Source organism: Canis aureus, chromosome 20 (assembly GCF_053574225.1).
Source record: "Canis aureus isolate CA01 chromosome 20, VMU_Caureus_v.1.0, whole genome shotgun sequence".
NCBI lineage: Eukaryota > Metazoa > Chordata > Mammalia > Carnivora > Canidae > Canis > Canis aureus.
Window position 1 is genome coordinate 29,464,952 of NC_135630.1, and position 14,420 is coordinate 29,479,371.

The window sequence follows — 14,420 nt, forward strand, 5'->3', positions numbered from 1 at the left end:
TCTCCTTGAATCCTATTATCTAGAGAACTAGTTTTGGATCACCTCTAAATTTGCAAAGCAGGCCATCTAGATTAATTAAAAAAATGCACAGGACAGTTGGTCTTGTAGCCCTTTCTGCAGACTTGCCTTGCTGGTAACAAACATCCAATGGAAACTTAGGTGGGAAATGGTCTTTCAGTTAGGCAGTTACAAAGCCATGATCCTCTGTTTTGATCTTTAGTTCAGAGGATTGCCTGTGGTTTGGCTATAATTTCCTTGATCAGTAATTCTTAAAAAAAAAAAAAAAAGATTGTTTTAGTTATGACTTACCTCAAACCTCTGGTTTTCAGTGGAGGCAGTAATACCTTATAATGAGCATTTTGTAAAGATTTTTCTGTCTCACTTTTCTTTCTTTTTTTTTTTTTTTTTTAAATTAATTAATTTATTTATTCAGAGAGAGATAGAGGCAGAGACACAGGCAGAGGGGGAGAAGCAGGCTCCATGCCGGAAGCCTGCCGCGGGACTTGATCCCGGGTCCCCAGGATCACACCCTGGGCTGCAGGCGGCGCTAAACCGCTGCGCCACCAGGGCTGCCCTGTCTCACTTTTCTTTGAAAAAGTTTTATGCGTAGTAGTCATTGTCAGTGAAGATACAGAATGCTTTCAGCACTCTAAAGATTCCTTCATACCTTTTCCCAACCCAGGTCTTTTATTTGATAGTTTAGATCTTCAAAGCTATTTTCATTAAATTAATTTTCCCTTCTCTCTACTGTTTTTCAAGGCTTTTGTTGTTGTTCATTTGTGATTTTTTTTCATCTCCCTTTCCCTTATGTAGTTTCCTTGACTTGTCTGTGTTTTTTTTTTTTAATATTTTTTTCTTTATTTATTTATGATAGTCACAGAGAGAGAGAGAGAGAGAGAGAGGCAGAGACACAGGCAGAGGGAGAAGCAGGCTCCATGCACCGGGAGCCCCACGTGGGATTCGATCCCAGGTCTCCAGGATCGCGCCCCGGGCCAAAGGCAGGCGCCAAACCGCTGCGCCACCCAGGGATCCCTTTTTTCAATTAAACATTTTTTAAAAAATTAAACATTGTTATTTAATTTATTTTTAAAGTGAACTCTCCTCCCAATGTAGGGCTCTACCTCATGACCCCAAGATCAGGAGTCACGTGCTCTATCAAACTGGGTTGGCCAGGTGCTCTTCTCAGTGTTCTTTTGAAAACATTATTTATTTTTTTCTGATTAACTTCTTTTACTAGTTTCCTGTTAATAAAAGCTACACAACAAAAGTTAGTATATAAAGAGACAGTACTGTATATTACCACAATCATAGGCTCTGGGACCTGGATGTTAAGTCACAGTTTAGCCCTTATTAGATATGGGACACTGGGACAAGTCACATTACTGTGTCTGTTCTTTTTTCTTTCTTTCTTTCTTTCTTTCTTTCTTTCTTTCTTTCTTTCTTTCTTTCTTTCTTTCTTTCTTCCTTCCTTCCTTCCTTCCTTCCTTCCTTCCTTCCTTCCTTCCTTCCTTCCTTCCTTTCTTTCCTTTCTTTCCTTTCTTTCCTTTCTTTCCTTTCTTTCCTTCTCTTTTTTTATTTTTTTATTTTTTAAGATTTTACTTATTCATGAGAGACACAGAGAGAGGCAGAGACCTAGGCAGAGGGAGAAGCAGGCTCTATGCAGGAAGCCCGATACGGGACTCAGTTCTGGGCCCCTGGACCATGCCCTGAGCCAAAGGCAGATGCTCAACTGCTGAGCCACCCAGATGTCCCTGTGTCTATTGGTTTTCATTTGTATAATGGGGATTGGTAATAATACTGACCTTCCTGAGTAGTTGTGAGAATTAAATTGGTTAATTCATGAGAAACATTACTGCCGTAAAGAATGTTTAATTGGTGTCAGCTATTATCTCATTTCCAAAGCTAATTTTAGAGCCTACTTTCACCTTTCTGCCCATTTAAGGATAAAAGTGGTTACTTCTGAAATGTATTTTAACTCATCTAAATATTTTTAGCCATTATCAGTTATCACAATTGTACCGGTTTCAACTTATAGCTAGTCCATAAATATGACCACTTGCTTAAACAAGTGATTTTCTAATATCTTCAGGTGTAAAAAAATTCAACACTTAGAATTAGCTTTTTATTATTGTTAATAATTATTTTAAAAAGATTTTATGTATTTATTAATGAGTGAGAGAGGCAGAGACAGGTAATGGGAGAAGCAGGCTCCATGCAGGGAGCCCGATGTGGGGACTTGATCCCAGTACCGCGGGATCACGCCTTGAGCCAAAGGCAGATGCTCAACTGCTGAGCCACCCAGTCATCGCTAGAATTGGCTTTTTAAAAAAAAGATCTGATATGGAAGCATTTAAAGTTTCTATTTTAATTGTTAGATGAATCAAATATTAAATGATTACCAGCTGTGGTCAATAAAAATTCTCAAAACATGGCTTCGTCCCTTAAGCAGCATTTCCAGCATTTTCCTAGGCCTTTTCTTTCATCGCCTCAAATGTATTTTGTCAATTGGGCAAGCACCATGGTGAATGGGAATGCAGGATACAGTGAAAATCAAGTCTTCACAGCATCATACTGCCGCAGACTGTGGTCTTTGGTGTCTAGACTGTTTCATTGAGACAACATTTCTTTTTCTCTGGGGGGAAGAACAAGTTTTTTCCTATTGACCAAATTTAATCACAGCAATTTCTTTTTAAAAAATTTTTATTTATTTTAATCACAGTAATTTCTAAACCCATTTAGTAATAAAGTTGGATGCGCTAGTGATAACTCTGGTAGAATGTCATTTCTGTTTGTCTTCTTCAATGAGTAAGGTGATCACTGGTAAGTTAGGAGTCTTGGGGAAACTGTAATTCTATATATTTTCTGTCCCAGTGGATGGGGTTTGTTGGAGGGTGGAAGCTAAATCCTTACGTAGGGTGTAGCAGATACTGGCCCAACTGAAAAAGCGATTCTAAGAGTAAATAGGATGATATTAAAGGAGACACATTAGGAATTAAGGAGCACCGTAAGTTTAGTTAGTTCTGAACTTAAATTCTGTGTTTTTGAGATCATATAGCATAGTGTCCAGTTTTAATGTTCTGTGTGTAGGCCCTGAATGTTAAGTAAGTAGAAGTTAGTGTTAATAATATTTTACATGTTAAAAAAAAATAATATTTTACATGTTTTTGGAATGGTGAAGTCATTTTCTAGAAATTGATGGAAAAACTATTACATTTATATTTTTATTTCTTTAAAAGTTTTATTTATTTATTCATGAGAGACACACAGAGAGAGAAGCAGGCCCCATGCAGGGAGCCTGATATGGGACTCAATCCCAGATGCCGGGATCATGCCTTGACCAAAGCCAGATGCTCAACCACTGAGCCACCCAGGTGTCCCCCATTTATATTTTTAAAGGTATATTAATCTGGTTTTCGAGAACATTTTTACTTTTACAGATATAACAATTTATCATACAAATGTAAATGACTAAGGGTCTTTGGGGTAAAAATGAAATGTTTATTAAAACAAAAATTAAGAGAATTTGCTGGGCATTTTTTATTTGATTTAATAATTTCTCTGCTAGAGTTTAATAAATCCGTTACTATAGAGTATTTTAGCTCTTTGAACTGTTTTAAATTTAGGTTTTTAAAAATATTTTGGATTTTTTTTTAAAAGATTTTATTTATTTGAGAAAGAGCATGTGAGAGAGGGAGGTAGAGGAGGGACCAGCAGACTGCACTGAACATGGAGCCCAACGCGGGGCTCAATCCCAGGACCTAGAGATCCTGATCTGAGTCAAAACCAAGGGTGGTCCGTTGCTTAACCAACTGAGCTACCCAGGCACTCCTTAGACCCTTTTATTTTTATTTTTATTTTATTTTTATTTTTTTTTCCTTTTATTTTTTTTTAAAGAAAATGGGTGGGGTAAGGAAGAGGCAGAAGGAGGTCTTTTTTTTTTTTTTAAGATTTTATTTATGAGAGAGAGAGAGAGAGAGAGGCAGACACAGGCAGAAGGAGCAGCAGGCTCCATGCAGGGAGCCTGATGTGGGACTCGATCCTGGGACTCCAAGATCATGCCCTGGGCTGAAGGCAGGCGCTAAACTGCTGAGCCACCCAGGGATCCCCAGGAGAGAGTCTTAAGCAGGCTTCATACCTAGCACAGAGCCCCTCCATCTCACGACCCTGACATCATGAGCCGAAGCCAAAATCAAGAGTCAGACACTTAACCAACTGAGTCCTCAGGTGTCCCTGGACACCACCACCCCCTTTTTAAAAAGATTTTATTTATTTATTGGAGAGAGAACATGAGTGGGGAGGAGGGGTATGGGGAAAGGGAGAAGCACAGATTCCCTGCTGAGCAGGGAGCCCAGCTGGGGGCTCAATCTCAGGACTCTGGGATCATGGCCTCAGCTGAAGGCAGATGTTCAACTGACTGAGTCACCCAGGTGCCCTGCCCCTGGACCTTTACTTAAGGGAAAAAAGAAAAACAAGTCTCCTCGCACAGTGAAGAAGTAAGATGATGACACAGTTTTGATTTAGAAACTGGATATTAGATATTAATGCTCATGAGATGAAAGGTATTTGAAAGAGGAAAGTTTCAGTCCTGGAACAGGTATGCCAAGGGTTGTGATAGTCATAAAGTATAAAACTTGACATGGCTTCAGGTTTACACTGTAAAGAGAGAATAGTCAACATCTTGGTGTTTATTACTATTATTGTAGAATTACATTTGAATTAAATGTGCTAAAATTCGCTGGGCCATAAAGTACCTGTTCTTAAAAATTGTAAAAGAGATTTACAGAGGAGATTGGAGTTAGTGGAAAGGTCAACCTTTTTTTTTTTTTTTTTTTAAGGTCAACCTTCTTCATTGGATTATTTCTAATACCCTAATACAAATACAGGTGAAAGGTTATATACCTACAATAAAATGTAACTTAGAATATTTACTCCATTGTACTCTAAAAGATCTAATACTTCCTTCACTACATGGGCTCAGGGAGACCACAAACTTCCTTTTCCTATTGTAAGTTACATAGGCATTACTTGGTATAGTAGGTACTCTCTTTGAACAAGCTTTGACATATTTTTTTAAAAAACTAGTTTTCATTGTTCCATTGAAGTCATAGTTTTGAACTGCATAAAGGCATCCCAAGATGAGTTTAAATCATCGCTCCTACTTATTGAATAATAAGGCTTTTATGATCCATTAAAAGTAAGTGGTAATGCACATCCTACAAGACCAGATTGTAATATATACAACACTTTTATGTGCTAACAGATAGAGGGCAGTGTTGAAAAAATTTTCTCTCTCAACCAGAACTCCCACACACTGCAGGTTCTAAGAAATTAGGTTTCTTTGAAGACAATGACTTTAATGTGATGCTCCAAACTTACATGTTCCAGATTCAGGAAAGACGTAATAGGCACTTGGGAAAGTGGCATATATACCCCATGTCCCCATCTCCTAGACATGAAAATATTTTAGTTTTATCTGAAAGGTAGTTAATGAGTGCTTTATCTTCATAGGGTTTTAAAAAACTGATTATATGGTTAACAGTTAAAAAGGTGTTTTCTGCCTTATCTTTGGGGTAGGGAAGGGCTTTTAATAAATTATTATTCCCCTCAAGTTCTTCAAGACTTGAATTTTTAGCTCCTGTGTTAAACATATAGTTAGGAATAGCTTAGCTTTAAAATACTGGAATTTTTTTTTTTTTTTGTCAAAATGCTCATACTAGTGTCTATAGTAGATTTGTTTGTGTTATAAAAACTTTGTTCTAAGTTGGCATTCTTGGTTTTTATACCTCTGTCTAGTGTGATTCATACTTAAAAAATAACATTCAGCTGCAAAGTGGGAGATTTTGCACATTAAAAAAGGCTTTTAGTAAAAGAATATATACTAAAATCTTGCTTTCCTCTCACAGCTAGTCTGTTATCCAGGTTTTCCAGTGGTTATGGTGAACACTATTTAAAGAAAAAGTTACCCCTCTTCTACCTTTTCCTTATACCTTCAACTTTATTATTTTTAGGTATTTTCTTAAAGTCCTTGTTTTAAAATACTTAGTTAGGCATGTGGGTATAGCCCATATACTTGAGCATGGCTCTGATTGAAAGGACTTTTGGTGACTCCTCCTGCTCGTTCTCCTAATTAACGTTGCTAGATGGGCTTTTCCTATTATGCCTTAACAGTTTTCACTGTGATTGTCATTAATGTTTTTTATTTTTTCTGAACTTTTCAACACATTTTAGCATGGTCTTGACATTAAAAGCAAAATGGAAGAAATCTTGTACCAAAATTAGCCAAAGCTGCCCTCATTGTGAATTAGGAGATGTGTATTAGTAAGCCATATTTTAGAGTCCTTTTGTAACCCTAGAGCATGTAGTCTATTTTCATTCTACCATTAGTATTTACCCTTCATTCAGAGGCCACCAGGAACACACTTGTTACTGAATACGTTGGATTTATTACTCTCTGCAGCAAAGAATACAGACCATGGAGAACTGTGGGGTGTCTCAATAAGATGGTGTTACAAAGATTATAGTATAGGATTTGGGCGTTGGGTAATTTGGGGGAGGGTTCAAGGATTGACGGTTGTCACTCATTTAGCATAAGAGAGATACTTAGTATTTTGTGGGTTGTATATCTTGTTTTTGTTTGACTTCATCCTGGTCTAGACAGTTATTTAGTGGGATCAGGAGAGCAAAATGATTTTGCTGTTAATGTCAGATCAGTCTGTAATAACATTGAGGCTTAACTGTATCAGTTTAGTTCTCAGTGGTCAGGGACTGCCCTTTTTTTTTTTTTTTTTTTTTTTTTTCTTTTTGAACTTTCTTGAAAAGCATTTAAATCCAAACTGACTTCTCACTATATAGGAACTAGCTGGGAGTGGGGTGAGGGAGACCATGCTTCAATAGCAGTGACATTGGGCCTGTCACTGGAATAAGCTTCAGTGATACCAATAGTTATGTTTTTACAAAGCAGAGCAATTGAGCTTATCATGCATACCAGTTTTCAGCTGGCTAGAAGTAGTGGGTAAAATATGAACGTGCTCTTTTTTTAAATTAATTAATTAATTAATTAATTTAAAAATGATTTTATTTATTTATTCATGAGAGACACAGATAGAGAGAGAGAGAGAGGCAGAGACACAGGCAGAGGAAGAAGCAGGCTCCATGCAGGGAGCCCGATGCGGGACTGGATCCCAGGGTCTCCAGGATCATGCCCTGGGCTGAAGGCGGGCACTAAACCGCTAAGACACCCAGGGATTCCCGAACATGTTCTTTTTAATAAAAATAAAATGTGTGCATTTGCATTAATCTCTGCGGGATCCTAAGGTTTATCTCATTAAACTTAGTGTCCAGGGATTGGTTTGTAGTGCTTCAGGAGTTGTTTCTATCTGGGACAAGTCAACTATTCACTTTCTAGATTGTCTGTGTTCATACAAAACAGCAAATACCAAAGCAATTTTAAAGGTTTTAAGACTTAAGAACTCTGTCAAATACTTTACAATTAAAAATTACAATAATTTTAAAAATTCCTTATGAACTCTCAGATTGACTTAAAGCAGGAAATGGACTATTTTTTCACAGCTCCAGCTGTCTATCTTAAAGACCACTAAGGGCAAATTTATATTGGTTCATTTACTCAAACAATTGCTATTAACTAAGTGCCAGGCCCTGGGTATGATGGATGGGTCAAATAGCCATTCCTGTCTTCTTGAGCAGTACTACTGATTGCTGATTTTTGTTTTAAAAGCATTTCTTAATGGTCTCTTCATTTCATATGTATTCTTGAATAAGCACTACATTACTATATTAGAGTACTCAGAAGAATATCCCTATGATTAATAAAGTAGTTTTATAGTTTTTGTAACTTTAAAAGTGGTAACTGTTTATGGAGCATCTGCTCGACAAGTCCTGAGGTACCTCTCTAAATGTGGAGGTCTTCAGAACAAAATTTGTGTTCTAGTAAACTACAAGATAAGCTTCTTTTATATCTTCCTCTTGAGTAATAGAAGGTATTCTCCTTAGTAATGAATCTTTTTATCATTTGGTAAAAACTGGGTAAGTTTTAGAGATAGAAAAGCTATATTTGTAGTTAAGACTTAACCATGAGTACCCATTAGAATTCTAAGCACTTTTTACTGGTGGTGTCACAGATGAGAGAACAAAAATATATAGTTCTGTTAGACAAGGTACATTATAGGCAAACCAGTCTTCTTCATATGATAATACTATATACCTATTGGTCTGTGGAACTTTCCTATAGAAATAAAGAACATAATCATATTTGGTCATTGAAATCTTCATAGCTGTGTGATAGCTTTGAATGTTTATAAGATCCTCGAAATCCTTTAAGAAAGGATTTATTTATTTTTAAAAGATTTTATTTATTTGGGAGGGCGCAGAAGCAGGGACAGTAGCAGGCAGATGGAGAGAAGGAGGAGCAGGCTCCCCACAGAGCAAGGAGCCTGACGTGGGGCTTGATCCCAGGACACTGAGATCATGACCTGAGCCAAAGGCAGATGCTTAATGACTGAGCACCCAGGGGCCCCTAAGAAAGGATTTAGATTGCAAAAGTTTTTACATCTCGGTGCTTTTGGTAGAACAGTAGTAGCATTATAGTATGGTTGATTTGGACATAACTAAGAGTGGTAACATTTCAAAATAAGGTTTTTCTCCTAAAGACCATTCTACACAGAAAAGTGTATACATTTTAAGTTTTAAACACATGATACTGAACTATCATTTAGGTCTTACCAAATGTAGGTCTTTACCAAGTGCAGTACATATTTTTGCATAGGAAGAAGGATTCCAGAGTTACCACAGATTTCAGGATTAGTAAGGAACTTATTATATAACCCTTTTTATCAGTGTCTAAGTTAGATGTAGATGCCAGGAGACATCTTCCTATAACTTAGGCATGTAGGTTTGTGGTACGTTCTCTGGGTTAAAGTTCCTGGATAACGTTTTGTGTTTTGAAAGTAAATCTGGGCAGCAGCCCACTTTCATGATCCCCACAGAATTCACTCTTCCTATTATTTATAATAACGAGTAGATTTGCATTATATCACTTTTATAAGTGTCCATTTACCAGAAGGATTGATGTAGAATAGCACCAGTTTACTATATCTTTTCATAATTAATGATGTCTGTGAGTCTATTTGCGTATGTCATTTTTTCCCTATAAAATGGGAGGGGTAAATTTGATTTTGTATATTGTTACCTTTAAAATTTAATGATAGGAGAATATAGTATATTTGCTGTTTACTTGGTAAGTGACAAGGAAGAAGAAACTGTTACTGAACCTCTTCTCCAGCTCCTCGAAAATTCTAGGTACAGTCTTACTTGGGGCAGTCATAACTCATATCTGCAAGTGATTCTGGCTTTGAGTCCCACCTCTGCCACTGGGCAAGTCAGCAGTCTGAGTTTGTTTCTAACTCTGTCAAATGGTGCTAATGAAACCTACCTCACAGGGTTGTTGTGAGGGTCCTAGAAATTCACAGAACACGCCTCTGCTCATGTGGCAGGCATGAAGAAAATGTGTGTTGCATATGTATAAGGAAAGCTGGCGGTAAAGAAAGTGACGTATTGAAGTGAATTTGACTTAAGAGGAGTTTGGAACTGGTTAGGAAAGGCATTATAAAGGGTTGAAGAGGAGATGACTAGATCAAGAGTTGGGATGGGATATTATACACGATCATCCTATTTTCAGTAAGGGTTCTTAGAAGTGTCACTGATAAAATTAATTGTATTGTAAGCCACATCTAAATAAATAACATTGAAATGGAACTATGACTTATTATTTAAAGCTTTATTTATAGAGGTCCTCATACTATACTTCCACTGTCATCTCAGAACCACTGTATTCTCTTAAGACAACACTTCATTCCCACCATTTCTCTTGCACTGGACCCGAAATTCAGTTCTTTTCCTTTGTTTGGTTGCTTGCTTGTTTGATTTTTTAATAGATAACAATTTGAGTCTTCCCTGAGAACCATCAGCTGTTTTGTTTTGTTTTGTTTTTTTGAGTTCTAGTTAGGTCAATTGATACTTGAGCATAAAATATACTGAGTTCAATAGATCTATAGCAGAATATTCCTTTCATTGCTACTTTTTATGAGGTTTACAGTATCCTGAAAAGATATAAAGGCCAAAAAATGATACATCTTTGTGTTGTGAGTTGTTTTTTGGGGCATTTTTAATAGATGTTTTAAGTTTAGATCAGAATCCAATATTCTCTTGTTAGAGATATTTATATAACTAGCACCATGGTTACATTGTAAGTCTTCATTTATTTTATTATCCTTTAGTCTTTGATTTTTCTCCTTTTATTCTTGCCTTCTCTACAAATGAGGTAGTGAAAGAAAGATCATTTTTCAAGCACAGTTAAGGTTTTGAAACCTTCACTCTGCCACATGGCTTTGATTTTTCTTTGTTGAGTGTGATGACTGAAGATGGGAATTATAGAATCGAAACTGAGAACTTCGTGGTCCCACATACCCCAACATCACACTACTCCCACAGAGCATAGATAGGCTCTGTTGTTGCAGATACTTGGCTAACCAGCAAATCTCTCTTTGGGAAACATTGATGACACAATTCAGTGACTATATGTTGTTGGCTAGCAAAGAAATGTGTAAACTGTGGTCATACATATGCGCACGTGTGAATACAACCATGAGACTGAAACCCACTATCAGTGTGTTCCCACTAGTTAAAATGGATTTACTTTGCTTTCTCTACATCTTGTTGTCGTGTCCCCAGGAAGATGACAGATGATGAAAACAAAAGCAGACTGACTGCATAACAGTTAATTGACCTGTGGGGATAACACTTGAAATCTTGGCTTTATTAGCAATGCCATTGTGTAACCACCTAAGCTGAAGATTAAATGCAAAATTAAGATGCATTTTTTCCATTAGTCATGCATGGCAACAAGTATATTCTGTGTATCACATGAAAGTAAGATTTGGAGAGTACTATAAGGTCTGGATTCACACATTCCCACCATGTGTCATATGGAAGGCTGAGATCTGTGGTGCAGCAGTGTTGGGGGAACGGAGGGGTGGAAAGGTAAGGAAAGAACTGGGTGGGATTAACGTGGAAGTTATCTTTTTGAGAATTTTCTGCTTTTACAAAGGTAATTAATAAATATTCATAAAAAGCTCACACAAAGAGAAGTAAAAAGTCAGTTTCTCTCTCCCCTTTTTCAATCTTCTATCCAAAGTTCACCACTATTCTGTTGTTAATACTTTGGTGTGTATGTTTCCACAATTCTTACACATATACAAGAAGATCTTAAAAAAAAAAAACCAACTATATGAAATGGGATTATACCACATCTATTCTTTTGTTGTTTGCTTTTCTTGTGATATGATATATCATGGTCATCTTTCTGTATCCTTACTACTCCAATCTTTTTATTTGGTAGCTATAACATTCCATAGCATGTATCTACCATAACTTACTTAACCATTTTCATTGACAGATGTGTAGGATTTACAAGGTTTTTACTAAGAGTTGTACACTAAGCTTCCTCTATCTTTATATTTGCTGCCAATCTTGTAAATTTTAGGATAGACAGCTATGAACTTAATGGATCAAACCGTATGAACATTTAAGCTTTTGAGAGAGATTTTTTTTGTCCTCACAGTCCTGGAGTCATTAATGATAAAGCTTAAGGATGTTGTTGTGGTCTAGCCAAAAACTAAAGATAAAAGAATTTTCCCACCATTTAAGAATATGATTTTATTTTTAAAAATTATAATCTCACATGGAAAAGTCTTTTCTCCAACATCATAGCAGGATGGAATTTGAAATATAAAAATACGCCAATCCTTTGCCACTCCCCAGATATAAAATTTTAAAACTAATTTGTTTTTATTCCTGTGGTTACCATTAGAATTTAAAATAATATATTTCTTGGTATATCTGTCTGATGTGGTGTCTCTTTACTTCCTGTCATGAAAGACGAGGAGTTTTGTTTACTATACTGCCACTGTGCCTTCTGCCTTCTGGGTTTTGTTATTATGAACTGTGGTTGTTTTGATCATTTCCTATAGCTTTAAATGCTCTTAGTTTGTTAGTTTTTTGGGCCAACAGCTTGAAGCAACCTCCCTTGACTCACCATTATGGTAACGAAGTCTGTACCCTCAACGTCTTTCTGTTTTTTTCTCCTTTCCCTTTACTTTCAGATGTCGTCAAGAATTTTAGTTTGCGGGATGCCTGGGTGGCTCAGTCGGTTAAGCGTCTGCCTTTGGCTTTGGTCATGATATTAGGGTCCTGGATCGAGCCCTGAATTGGGCTCCCTGCTCAGTGGGGAATCTGCTTCTCCCTCTGCCCCTTCCCCCTCCTCATGATCTATTTCTCTCAAGTAAAATCTTTAAAAAAACTTTTTCCCACTTTGCTTTAGTTTTTCTTGCAATTTCTAATTTTTTTTTGTAATATCGCTAAAAGCTTTTATCATAGCATTTTAAAAGACTAATTTTGCAATTATAGTACATGGATTTTGGTTTTAATTTTGAAGACATGACTTAGTCAGTTCTCTTACTTCCTGCTCTGCTTTTAACTATCTTTTACGCCAGTCATACTGGACGTTAAATTTCTTTTTCAGAAACAGTGTTTGGAGGTAAATTTCAAAATCCTATGTATGGAGAGGTCTATAATTTGCTATCATACTTGACTCTTAGTTTGTCTGGGTTGTGAATTCCTGATTCTAAATCCTTTTACCTTAGAATTGTGAAGGCCTCCATTACCTGTTTATCAATATCAGATGCTATTCTGGTTCTCATTATTTTGTATATAATCTAGTTTCCCTCTCTGAATGTCTTTGAAATGATCTCTCTCAGCAAACTTGTTTTTACTATACTACCACACCAGTGTTTAAATATTTTAAACATCCATCTTTTTTGTCTTGCTTTAATTTGCAATTCCAAATCTTTATTTCATTCAAAGGATTCTTTTTTCTTTATCATTTTGTATTGTCTTTGTCTTACGGAATTCTTAATATATTCATGTTGGTCTTCTTGGAGCTATCTGCCTTGATTACCATTTCTTTCATATTTTCTGTTTCTCTCCTTTACTTTTAAGATTTGGAAGATTTCTGTTTTCCAGAATACTATCTTCGTTCATGACTAGTTTGTTATCTAGCCCTTCTGATCAAATTTTTATTTTAGCCATTGTATGTGTAATTTCCAAAATCCCCTAGTGCTTCTCTTGTATTTTTACTTTTCATAGTGACCTGTTTTGTTGCTTGTTTTAAATGAATATACCCCTTCAAACTTTAGCATAGTAATTGAAATACTTGTGTGTTTGGTTTGATCTCATACCTATTTTCCCTTAATCTTTCTTTTTCCTGGTCAACTTTTCTCAAATGTCTAATAACCCCTGATTGGTTAAATTTGAATGAAGATTTGTATTGGTTAGCATAAGTAGCTGTCTTTCATTTCTTTCATAGTTGAGTAAGTCCACTTATCCAAAGGCTCCTCCCTTGGATGATAGCCCTCACTGTGGACTGTGTGTGTGTGTGTGTGTGTGTGTGTGTGTGTGTGAATGAACTAGGCGGGGAAGGACAGGCTTGGAGTAAGCAGCAATTGCCACAAACCAGTGGATTGTATTGTGAGGTGGAATGCTTGGTTTACTTCACTCTCAGATGGAATGCCTTTCTTTCTCTCTTCCTTCCTCATCCACCTTCCCTCTCCTATCTCTTCTCTTCTTCCTTCCCTTCTGTCTTTCCTTCAGGGTCATAGTGTAGCATTGCCACACAAGCTTTGTACTGCATTCTTCTCCAGTCTTAAATCCTGTTCTTGGGTTTCTTCTAAGACGAACTTTTGCTTTGTTTAGAAAGCAGTTGTCTGGCCTTAGCTGAGGGTAGCTGGTCTGTATAAGTGAGAAGTCAACAGGGGCCTGGACAAGTTGCTTTATGAAGGGTTCTGTAATTACCATCATTATAACATCACAGCCTTTATCACTGAGCTGTCATGGAGCTTAGAGCCTTTTTTCCCCCCTACGTTTATCCCAACGTGGTGTTTGAACTCATGACCACAAGATCAAGAGTCACATGCTTTTCTGACTGAGCCAGCCAGGTGCTCCTGAATCTTTTTAAGGCCTCTAATAGCCTTCCGTGTGTTTTGGGTTTTATTTTTTCTGCTCTGGCCCATTTATTTTTGGAGAATGCTCACATTTGGGTTGAATGTTTTTGAAATTTTAATAAAATTCATGGTCAGTATCAGTCTTGGGAAATGAACTGTATCCACTCTAAACCTTTGAAAATAATCTAGGAAGGGGATTGCAGACATCATTTCGTTTAGTACTAAAATCATGATTTATTCCAAGATACTATTTTATTTTATTTTATTTTAAAAAATATTTTATTTGAGATACTGTGAGAGGGAGAGAGAGCTGGATCAGGGGAGCAGAGGGAGAGGGCTCTGCAGGGA

The 14,420-nt window shown here is 36.7% G+C and overlaps 1 protein-coding gene across 7 annotated transcripts in view; it reads left to right on the forward strand.

Annotated features, from left to right (window-relative positions):
- WDR33 (WD repeat domain 33) overlaps positions 1–14,420 on the forward strand; it is a 123,800-nt gene that overhangs the window by 73,131 nt on the left and 36,249 nt on the right. Inside the window, exon 8 of one of the 7 annotated variants that reach the window (XM_077861238.1) lies at positions 875–9,771. The exons of the other annotated variants lie outside the window; for them this stretch is intronic. Within the exon in view, the coding sequence (XP_077717364.1) occupies positions 875–1,065 (191 nt within the window). The 3' untranslated portion in view covers positions 1,066–9,771. Of the gene's footprint in view, positions 1–874; positions 9,772–14,420 lie in introns of those variants that run through there. 7 annotated transcript variants of the gene reach the window in all.